The sequence below is a fragment of the Arachis ipaensis genome, chromosome B8 (assembly GCF_059453495.1).
Source record: "Arachis ipaensis isolate K30076 ecotype BB chromosome B8, ASM5945349v1, whole genome shotgun sequence".
Lineage (NCBI taxonomy): Eukaryota > Viridiplantae > Streptophyta > Magnoliopsida > Fabales > Fabaceae > Arachis > Arachis ipaensis.
In genome coordinates this window covers 30,706,484-30,717,401 of record NC_142443.1, presented here as the reverse complement: position 1 = coordinate 30,717,401, position 10,918 = coordinate 30,706,484, and the positions used below count along the sequence as shown (strand labels likewise).

The 10,918-nt window shown below is 34.3% G+C and overlaps 2 protein-coding genes across 2 annotated transcripts; both read right to left on the bottom strand.

Annotated features, from left to right (window-relative positions):
- Positions 1–2,475: 2,475 nt before the first annotated feature.
- On the bottom strand, positions 2,476–3,097 carry LOC148547588 (protein FAR1-RELATED SEQUENCE 5-like). The gene is made up of 2 exons (XM_088495505.1): positions 2,855–3,097; positions 2,476–2,808 (listed from the first exon to the last, which is right to left on the bottom strand). Exons 1-2 carry the CDS (start codon positions 3,095–3,097, stop codon positions 2,476–2,478), a joined length of 576 nt encoding a protein of 191 aa, XP_088351631.1.
- A 507-nt stretch (positions 3,098–3,604) lies between these two features.
- On the bottom strand, positions 3,605–5,698 carry LOC148547587 (protein FAR1-RELATED SEQUENCE 5-like). The gene is made up of 4 exons (XM_088495504.1): positions 5,585–5,698; positions 5,192–5,251; positions 3,869–4,605; positions 3,605–3,782 (listed from the first exon to the last, which is right to left on the bottom strand). The coding sequence occupies exons 1-4, from the start codon at positions 5,696–5,698 to the stop codon at positions 3,605–3,607; spliced, it is 1,089 nt and encodes a 362-aa protein (XP_088351630.1).
- Positions 5,699–10,918: the final 5,220 nt, after the last annotated feature.

The window sequence follows — 10,918 nt, the reverse complement described above, 5'->3', positions numbered from 1 at the left end:
AATATTCTTAATAGCACTTCACTTGATAATGATATCATGGTTGGAAGTAATATTCTGTGTTTGTACATGTAGCTGTGATTGTGGTGTATTCGTCATCAAATTCATGCAGTTTTGGGGTTTGGATAAGCCATTGCAGCATTGGGACCAGGTGAATTTAAATATGTCATAATAATTAGGTTGAAACCATTTGTAGTCAATTTCTTTCTCGTTTTTGAAATTACCCTCCAACACGTAATTGCCATGCAGGACGTTGTACATGAGTTTAGGAAGGAGATCATTCTAGACATAGTGATGGGTCCTCATAATTCAGAAATTGGCAAGGCGCTGCAGGCATTGGAAAGCAATCATGTGCACCGAAACCAGCCTAGGAAAAAGTCTAAGGCTGTGAGATCACCTTTCACAGCACCGAGCACAAAGAGAATGTTGCAGCGTGCGGGATTACCCACGAGAAAGCCGAAAAAGGGGGGAAGACAACGGAAGTAGAATTTTTTACTAGGTAGGAAAACTTCAATATAGACACCTGCGTTACTACATCTATGCTTTGCTTGTGGTAGATTTATGTAGCTTAATATGGCATTTTCCGTCTTAATCTAGTTTCTTGTGAGCCTGATAATTACAGTTTCGCTGCAGGTTTATCATTTCATGTTGGTGATTTTCTCAAGTTGAGGGTGACAATGAATCGTAATCCTCTGAGTTGATGGTGTCTTTAGTAGGGACTCGGATGTTTCTTCTCATTGTAAATTGGATGGTTCTGGATTTATTTTATGTTTTGTCATGTTTAAGGCATTTGAACTTGTTAGTATTTCGTTGATGAGTGAGTGACTCATCTTTTGCTAGATACTCGTCAGCAGGTTTCATATATCAGTTATTTTAGGGCTCACAATCAATGTTTTTCAAAGTTAGTGATGTCACTAATTCATTAAGCAAGTCATTGTACATTGATAATATTGAGTGAACTCTGATCAGTGTATATAACCCTTTTGGTCATATCTATGCTTAAGTGGGAATGCTGTCCATTAACTCTAGCGGTGTTAACTAAATGGAGGTGTTCTTTATTTTTTTTTTATCATTTTTTATTTAATGCTCGAATTCTGAAGTTGCTGGAAATTAACGCATTGCACGGACTTCGGTCGTGACCAGGCCACAGTAGGTGTGACGTTAAGTGGATGGTGTCTTTGGTAGGGATTCAGATGTTTCTTCTTATTGTAAATTGGATGGTTCTGGATTTATTTTATGTTTTGTCATGTTTAAGGCATTTGAACTTGTTAGTATTTCGTTGATGAGTGAGTGGCTCATGTTTTGTTAGATACTCATCAGCAGGTTTCATATATCAGTTATTTCAGGATTCTCAAGCAATGTTTTTCCAAGTTAGTGATTTCACTAGTTCATTAAGCAAGTCATTGCACATTGATAATATTGAGTGAACTCTGATCGGTGTATATAACCCTTTTGGTCATGTCTATACTTAAGTGACTCTTCTGTTCATTAACTCGCGTGGTGTTAACTAATTGGAGGTGTTCTTTATTTTTTTATCATTGTTTTCTATTGGTGGAATTGTGAAGTTGCTGGTAATTAGCGCATTGCACGGACTTCGGTCGTGATCAGGCTACCGTAGGTAGGATTTTAAGTGGATGGTGTCTTTGGTAGGGACTCAGATGTTTCTTCTCATTGTAAATTGGATGGTTTTGTATATGATTTCTTTGTTTCGTGCGTTACGCATTAGCGACTGCGTGCACTGCACTGCAATATCAATGCGTTTTGTTAATTTACATTTTGGTTTTAAATTCTCTTGGTCCATTTTCACGGCAGATTTAAACCATTTATCAATTGTGATTTTTATTGTCTTCTCTTTTGTTTCATTGAAAAGATTACAATAAAACATGATAACCATTGGTGACAAAACAAAAAAGGAAATAGTTTATTAAGTTGTATGTAAAGAATGACACCGAACTCAAACCAAGAAACCTATCAATATATGCCTAAAGGAATTCAACAGGTGCATGAATCCGCCACCTTCCGATGAGTTCCACATAGTAGAATCCTCAACTCTTTTATTAAGGGACCGATGATGATCATTATCTGACGGAAGGTCAACATCATCCTACAAGATGCACAACGCAAACAAAACAACATACATTAATCAAGAACACCATTGATATATAAAAATTTAAAATATAAGCCGCAGATAACACATACTGGGTGTGATTTCCTATTCCTTTTTTGCATAGATTTCTTAATTGACTTGTCCAACTCTGCTCCAAGTCTCTTACCCTTAGGCCGTTCTTTTGTTTTGACTCTTGAAGGTCCCTGTATGTCATGTACAATCGCACCGCCTGTGCTCTGTGTGGGCACGGTATTCTGAGACGCAGCAACAGTAGTAGAACGCATGCTGGCATGGTAATCAATCAGCTTGGACTTTGCATCCCAAAGGGCAGCTCACAAGATGGCTACTTCCTCATCACAAGCAACAAACTCCTACGCAACGTTATAGAACTCTGAACACAGATGCTTGAACAAGTTGTTGCTTTCATCACTCCGAGCCACGTCATGGCTACTCTTGATGTAAGTGTGCTTGCGGATGACATTCTTACTCCATCGAGGAAGAACATAGTAGCTTGGTACTATGTCAACTCTGTAGTATGACCAGACCGCAAGGGTGTGGCAACACAATATACCAGCGGATTCAAACTTGTTGCACTCGCACTGACCCTTTCGACTCAAAGGGTCAAAGTCGACCCTGAAAGTATGGTAGACCGGCTTCCCCCAGAATACCTTCTGCTCGTCCACTGTAATAGAAATTGTATCTCCCTTTTGTTCAATTGATCGAACCACGCAATCGGTTTTTTTTTCTTACCTCCAGTTGAAGAATCCTGAACATACTACTGGTGTATTCCTGCTGAAACTGTCTCTCAATGCCGGTGCTCCCTATACATAGGATGATCCCTTTCGAGTCTGCAGCATCATCTTCTAGCTCCTTTTGCTTCTTGGTTCCAAGGACATTGTTGTATTCATGGACGAACTGAACCAACCCACTCTTGCAATGCAGGTATCCACCATAAAATGCGTGCATACTTTCACTACGCTGTGTACTCTTCATGCCTACCTAAAATTCACTCTTGAAATATATTGGAACCTACTTCCGTTGATTCGCGTAAAGATCTGCCAAAAAAGAAAAACAAATGCATAAGAACATTCAGACATACTACGAGAAAAAATATCTGTTTATATACTAAAAGGAACATCCACTGTCATTAGAGGTGGAAAACTCAGTTACATTTCTTATAAAAATAATAGGAACGGAATCAAGGTGGCACAAATAACATGAGGTGAATAAATAGACAACTAGAAACCAACAGATGGGAATTATTTTAACATCACCTACCTACTAACCATCTGTTTTGGCCTAACTTAAATTGTTTGATGAAACCAGCCCAATCAGACTCGAATGATTCAGTCGAAGGAGAATTCCACACAATGTGATTCATCATTGCATTCAGTTCTCCGTACCTAGCGTATCCACCAAGCTTGAATTGTGATTTCTTCATTATGTGCCAGATGCACCATCGATGGACAGTGTCAGGTAGGACATTCCTAATAGCACCAGTCATCGCCTTGCACTGGTCAGTGATAATCCCCTTGGTGCAGTCCCGACGCATCTCACCCACTGCGTGAACACCCACTCAAAACTAGAGATCTCCTCGCTCCCAAGTAAAGAACAGCCAAGAAGAGTAGACTTCCCATGGTGGTTTATACCTACAAAGGATGCAAACAGCAGACCATGCCTGTGAAAAGAGCAAAAACAACTGTGAGGCAACAAAAGAAATTTAAGAAATAACTGCTCTTGCTATTCACAAATACATATACAGACCTGTTTCTTCTGTATGTGGTGTCAAAAGACACCACATCTCCGTAATATTCATACGAAGCCGTGCACCTTGCATCTACCCAAAGTGCGCTCCTAAATTTATTGGCATCGTCAACATCCATTGCATAAAAAAAGTTGGGATTGATCTCCTTCATTTGAACGAAATAATTCATCATCCCCTGGAAGTCCTCATTGTCATCGGAGCATCGGAGATTGCGTGTGATGTAATTTCTGACATTCTTTTCTGAAAAATCCAGGTTTGCGGACCCACCAACCTCGTTTGCCAGTGCTAGATACGTCTTGTTGGGTCTTATTCCAGCCTCGTCGTTATCCGTAATGACACACTTAGCATGCATGGTCAACTCCCGGTACTCATGATAGTGGACAGCTTTCTCAGCCGAACAGGGGTGAGAATGCCTCAGTTCTAATCTAGACACAACCCAACATTCATTCTCGTTGTCCAACATGACATACATCCTTGCTCTGCATCTCGTGGCCGTAATTCTGTTTGCTCGAGTTGCTGCGTTCACCCTAGACTCTCGATAACCTTCTCGCGTGCAATAAATAGATTGATTAACGGGTATCTTTGATTCCTTCCGCGTCTTGTCAAAATTCGTGTTCCTGATTTTAGTAACGAACCCAACTTTAATTTCTTTGCGTAGTTTGCATAAAATTTCTGTGCGAGAGGCAATGAACCAAAACTCATTCCTACGACTGGAATTTCCTCTTCGCCTACGCCACTATGATCCAGCAACTATAACGTCAATACACAGAATTAGATACAAATTAAACTAGCCCTAACACAGTAAGTATTTAATATAATTTCTTAGCATACTATAATAATATCTCTTATAAATGAGCTTTTTGAATTTTAAAGAAACATCTACATAGAGTTGATAGGTTTACAAATCACAAAACACCTTTATATAGTAACCTGGGAATAATTTTATTAAAATACTATCATGATAAATCTTGAAATGATATTTGAACTTTAGAAAAATGTACAATCATCAATCTACTTTTTTCCTTCTATGTCATTATATGTTCTAATACCATTTGAGGATTCATAAAGCACCCACTAGTAGAGTTATACTATATTAAAAACATGTGCCAAATTGATGTATCCTACCCTAAGGAAGTAAGTGAAGTGTGAAATCAAAGCATATTCTCATCTCATAAAAACCTTGCCAAGGCTTAAATACTACCAAAAAGAGCACATGTTCTGGATTAATCAATAATACAAAATTAACATAGTGAAAAGTCTAATGTCGCTTAAGAAACATCTAATTAGCATGAACTAGAAACATCGATATAGTACATTCAAACGTGGTGTCCGTCGTCCAGCTCATCCTTTCTAGTCACAACGACATCGGTAATTTCGTCGAACTTCAATTAAAGCAACCGGAAAAAAGCATTGTCAAGTTAAGAACATTTCTTACTATATAATGAATGAGTCATATAAATACAATCAAAGAAAATTGCATCACAGATCTGGGAGTCAAGCATACTGTAATGATGGCAATTCTAATGATTCACACATGATGGGTAAGTGTTTAGTAGCAATTTTTTCCTCAGCTCAATAAATAACTATGCCAGAATTTTTTTTAACGATATACTTTTTGAAGTAAAAAAAAAATCTAATTAGCATGAATAACAATGCTACAAATACCACGTTGTTACAAAATTTATAACAACCAATTAGAAGCTTATGAAACATACCTTCCGTCCTACTTGCTCTTGCATGTCTAATTCACCCGCACTGAATTGTTCATCGCCTTTGGTTGGATTGGTCAATGTACTAATCGATCCTCCTTCAGTGGGTGAAAACGCCATGGAAGCTGCTCTCTTCCGGAAGTGATCCAACGAAGCCTTGACAATGATTGTTTGACTAGATGAGGTTGGCGCTGCTGATGAAACCAATATCAAACCATGCACAGTAGCCGCTCCGTATAGGAAGTTCTAATCGGCGCCGTCAATGATATCTAGTGTAACGATGAATTGTGCCACCAAATGGAAGAGAAAGTTTGATTCTGGTTTGACCAAAGGGAAGCTGAATTTTGGATCGGGCTTGCTGAGGGGTAGGGTGTGCATGGCCCGGCCCGGCCCGAAGACCCGGCCCGGTCCCGAACACTTTAGGGGCTAATTTGATGTAATTTCATCGGGTCTAGGGCCGGGTATGGGTCTCAAAAGTAGACCCGGTCATTATTTCGGGTCGGGTCCGGACCATAACTCGGGTCATCCGAAATCGGCCCGGTGGCCCGGTCATCATACATAATTAATATTTTGTGTTATTAGTGATGGATAATGGCTATTATTATGTGAAATTTAAGTATTGTAAACCTTAATATTTTGTGTTATTAGTCATTATATATAAGACTATAAGTTAATATTTTATGTTTAAAATGCATAAAACTTTAGACTAATGCATAATCTTGTGTTATTTATATTGATTTAAATATTTGGTGTTATTAGGCAATATTAGTATTGATTATGGTTATACTTTAATTTTAGAGAAGAGTTAGTTCTTATTATATTTTTCTAAGTGAATTTATCATGTCAAATAATGGTTGGAGTCTTGGAAATTTTGATATTTTTACATGCTAACTTACAAGAAGGTATCAAAGTAATATAATGTTAACGGCCCGGTTTTCACCCGGTTTTTACCCGGTATAATCGTGGCCCGAAAATGTATAGGTTTCATCGGGTCTAGGGTCGGGTTCGGGTCTAACAAATAGACCCGGTATATATTTCGGGCCGGGTCTGGGTCACATCAAACGCGGTTTCATCCGACCCATGCACACCCCTACTGAGGGGTTCCGTGATCCCAGGAGTGGTTATTGGGGATTTGAAACATATTAGTCAATGGGAGATTTCATTCAAAATGGCAATTAATAACAAACATTAAAAATTAAATAAAAATTAAATTAATTAATTTAATGTTGTTTTGTTTATCTTTTGGCTGATCCCCTTTTGGTTCTACATACTTTTCCTTTAAATATTCGTGATATGAAGAGTTTAAGTATTATTTAGTAGTTATTAGTTTATATTTTTAAATATTAGAATGTTAAATTTAATTCTATGTATTTTGATTTTATTTATTTAGTTACTAGATTGGATTTTTATGTTAGTGGGCTTTGAGCTTTTTTTTTTTCAACCTAATAAGAGGTTATAAATACCTTCTAAACTATTGTAGTTATTATTGAGTGATTAGAGATATGAAAAATTTCTTTTTAATTTCGTAATGAAACGATCATGATGTGGACAAATGAAATTGAGTGAGTTCCTCTCTTATTGTATCGGGGAATCAGATAGAAGGATGAGTAATTTCTTCTATTCAATTCCCAAACTATTGTAAAAACAAGTTAGGTTGAATGAGTCCTTTTTTATTGTATTAAAAAATTGGATTAAAAAAATAGTAATTATCTTTGTATTCAATTTCAATCTATTTCTTTTGTTTTCTATTTCAATTTTAGGTTATCTTTTTTATTCAACTTCATAATCTTCTTTTTATTTATCCCTTATTTTGTATCACCTTTTATTAGTTCAAATTTTTTTAGAAAAGTAATTTCTATGATATGGTATCAAAATTTCTATGATCTAAAGGTCTAAAATTCTATTCTTGATGATACTAAAAGAATTAGTTTCAGCACAAGATAAATAAAAGAGAAAGAAAGTCTATACAAAAGATTTATATACAAAAGATTTATGTAAATTAAAAAAAAAACTCTTATATAACAAGACGTATTAGAAATATAATATAATAATTTATTTGTCTCTTTCTATAAACTTAATTTTTTTAAAAAAAATAATTTCATAACAATGTGTCTCTCTTCTTTGGCCATTATTTGTTTAAAAGAAAAGTTAAGTGTATAAGTAATTTTTAAATAAATCTTCAACTAAGTGGGGATTTCATCATGTTTCTCACCTTAGCTTTTTCCTTCATCTCTTAACAAAATAACACAATAATCTTAACAAAATAATAAATAAATTTTGTTGAAACATACAGCACATAATTTTAACAAAAGCAATGCTATATGATTAACAATTTTTTTTTAACTAACACTCTAAATTTTAAGTACTAAATTCTAAATCTTAAGTTGTAAATTCCAATTCTAATAGTATAAATATATGTTGGCTAAAGATATTATCTAATATCAATAAAAAATATTAACCCTTGACATTTCTCTTTCTAACAAAATAACAAAAAAAATATATTATCTCAAATATTCGCAACACTGATATTAGTTTGTTCAAATATAAGTATTTTAGGAAATGGATTCTCAAATCCCACAACATCAAGAGAAGGATGAGGTTTTAAGCAAAAATATAATATTTAAGGGATATAATAATAACTTATATGTTAATTATTTTTATTTCCTTGACATGAGAATTTCAAATATCGAACTTTTGGGATAAGAATAAAAATTTTGTATTTGTGGGAATAAACTGGTTTTGGCAATAAATTATTTTCAATAATTAAATTTTAAAATTTTGAAAAATTATTTTAATAATATATTTTTATTGATACTTTTTAAGAATAAATTAAAATTCCTTAAAACAAGTGCTAACAAAAAAATTATGTGCATATTAAAAATCAACTACTAAATTAATTATTATGAATTTGTGTATAAATATATATATTGTTAAACTTATTTTTAATATTTTATATTTTAATATATATTTTATACCAATAATTAATTTAGTAGTTAATTTTTTATATACACCTATCATGATTGAAGTACTAATTAATACATTATCAAATGTCAATGTAAACATTTTATATTGATATTTCATAAAGATGGATCCTTTATTAAGTTACACCAAGCTTATATTCAAAGAACAAAACATTGGTAATGAGAATGTTAAATCTTTGTCTTCATTTTATATATTGTTTTATTTTCAAGATTTTGTAACAAAAATAGTTAAAATTGGAAACATGATTTTTTTAATTTAACTAAATTCAGGTTTTTTTTTTCCAGAGAATCCTAAAAAAATAAAGCAGAAAATTAAATAAGATTTACTTTCCAAAATTTAAAATTTTAAATAATCGAAAATTCCAATTATTTTGGAGTTTCTTTTTCTTCACAGCAGTAGGACTATAAATATATGGCCCATTATCTTCTCTGGGTCTATCATTCATGGTCCACTTTTTTGGGTCTATAATAGACCTTGTGGTTCATGCTTTGAATTAAATTAAGAATTGGGTTTAGGACTGAATATAGCTCCAATTTAGGGGGTCCAAGACAAAAATTGTTCAATGTGACTTGGAGGAGCTTATGTTGATTTTATCAAGGACTGTGATAAGCGGTGAATGAGTGGATAAGCTGATTTGGAAGTATGAAAAAAGTAGAGATTTTTGTCAAGTATTTTATACAAGTGGTCTACTCAAATATAATATGTATAACTTTGTAAAAGACTTGCGAAGAATTCTAGTACCTCCATGGGTTGAGCTCTCCAATTATTTGTAATCCTAGAAAAGCTCAATACTAAGAAAAATTGAGTAGGTGTGATATAATTCAGCAAGATATAATGTATTTGAATGTTGTTAGCTTAGGTGGCTGGACATGGCCTGGGACAGCTAAGGATTGCTTCGAGCTTTGGATGGGAGTGAAGGTGTCAAAACAGTTCATTTGGGGCGTATGGAGAGTACGTAAGGAACGGTATGATCTTCAAGATGGAGAAATTTGACAGTGATAATAACTAGATTTATGTTAGCGGTACCTGTGGTTGTGTGTTGTGTTGCTGGTTTCTTTGATGTAGTTGTTGTTGCTCTAAGAGAGAGTAGTGAGAATGATAATTTTGTTATTTTATTACACCAGAATTATTATCTTAGGCGTGGGTGAGGCTAGTGTATGTCATTCCTACTACCATGATTTCTTCTTTGCAGTTAACTTCAACAGGTTCTGAAGATTTTGAGGATCTAAGACTTTATAGATCACTAGTGGGCATTTTGCTCCCCTTTTGGTTAATTGAATATCTTCAAGGAACCAAAGAACAAGGCTCAATCTTTCATAAGAGTTCAAACCTTCGTTTGTATGGCTTTTTTTTTTTTTTTTTTTTTTTTATGCAAATTGGACTTCCAATCTCTGGGTATTGTGAGTTTCTTGGTCCTAATTTAGTTTCTTAGTATTGTAGGAAATAACTCACCATCAACAAATCTTCACCGGAAGCTGACTTTTTAGAAGCTAGGCCTCATGCATAGCAGAATTAATTTGGATTAGGAACCTTCTTGGAGAGCTCAGAGTTGTGATGCAATCTGTCCCTTCCATCTTTTGTGACAATATGAATACGGTTATGCTGACAGACAATCCCGTGCTTCATGATAAAACCAAACACTTCCCAGCTAAACATTCAGTTTGTGAGAGATGAAGTTAAATCTACAAGGTTGCATGTTGTTTATATTCTTGGAACAGAACAACTAGCAGATATTTTGACTAAGCTCCTTTCATCTGCTACTTTTCATAAGTTATGACACAAAATTAAGATCGTACAGCGTTCAATGCTAAGTTTGAGGGGTGTGTAAGAGAGAGTAGAGAGGATGATAATTATATGGTGTAACAGAATAACATAACTTGTTTTAAAATAGAAACTTAGATGCTGAGCTATTAGTTAGTTAGGTGTAAGGTTTCTCTAACAGCCTATATCTATATGTAGAAAGGTGGATTAACATTGTGAAACTCTCATTTATTAGTTTTACTACAAGTATTATTTAATTAGTTTGGTCTCTTTTTTCTTTCATTGTTTAGAGTTTAAGAAATTTTTTCTGTTTCTACATCTCTTTTTAATAGCAAAAACTATATTTGGATGATTCTTGTCACTGACAGTCTCACCTCCTATTTTTCACTACAAAAAAAAAAGTCTATTGCTACATTTTTTTTGTCACATTTCAAAAACATGGCAAAAAAGATCAATAACCATACTTTTATAAGAGTGGCAATTAATTAGAGATTTAATTACACTTTTTTTTGCCACACTTTAAAAGTATGACCATAGAGAAAAACAGGAATGCTTTTAAAGTGTAGCGACATAATTTTGTTATACTGACATTTTTGA

What these genes read in the sequence shown, in the direction of transcription:
- LOC148547587 (XM_088495504.1), bottom strand. Translation starts at nt 5,698, where the DNA reads ATGGCGTTTTCACCCACTGAAGGAGGATCGATTAGTACATTGACCAAT. An exon ending in AAGAGCAAGTAGGACGGAAG is followed by an intron (nt 5,252 to 5,584) that starts GTATGTTTCATA and finishes CTTTAATTGAAG; the next exon opens with TTCGACGAAATTACCGATGT. An exon ending in ACCACATACAGAAGAAACAG is followed by an intron (nt 3,783 to 3,868) that starts GTCTGTATATGT and finishes CTCTTTTCACAG; the next exon opens with GCATGGTCTGCTGTTTGCAT.
- LOC148547588 (XM_088495505.1), bottom strand. Translation starts at nt 3,097, where the DNA reads ATGAAGAGTACACAGCGTAGTGAAAGTATGCACGCATTTTATGGTGGA. An exon ending in TCAGGATTCTTCAACTGGAG is followed by an intron (nt 2,809 to 2,854) that starts GTAAGAAAAAAA and finishes ATTGAACAAAAG; the next exon opens with GGAGATACAATTTCTATTAC.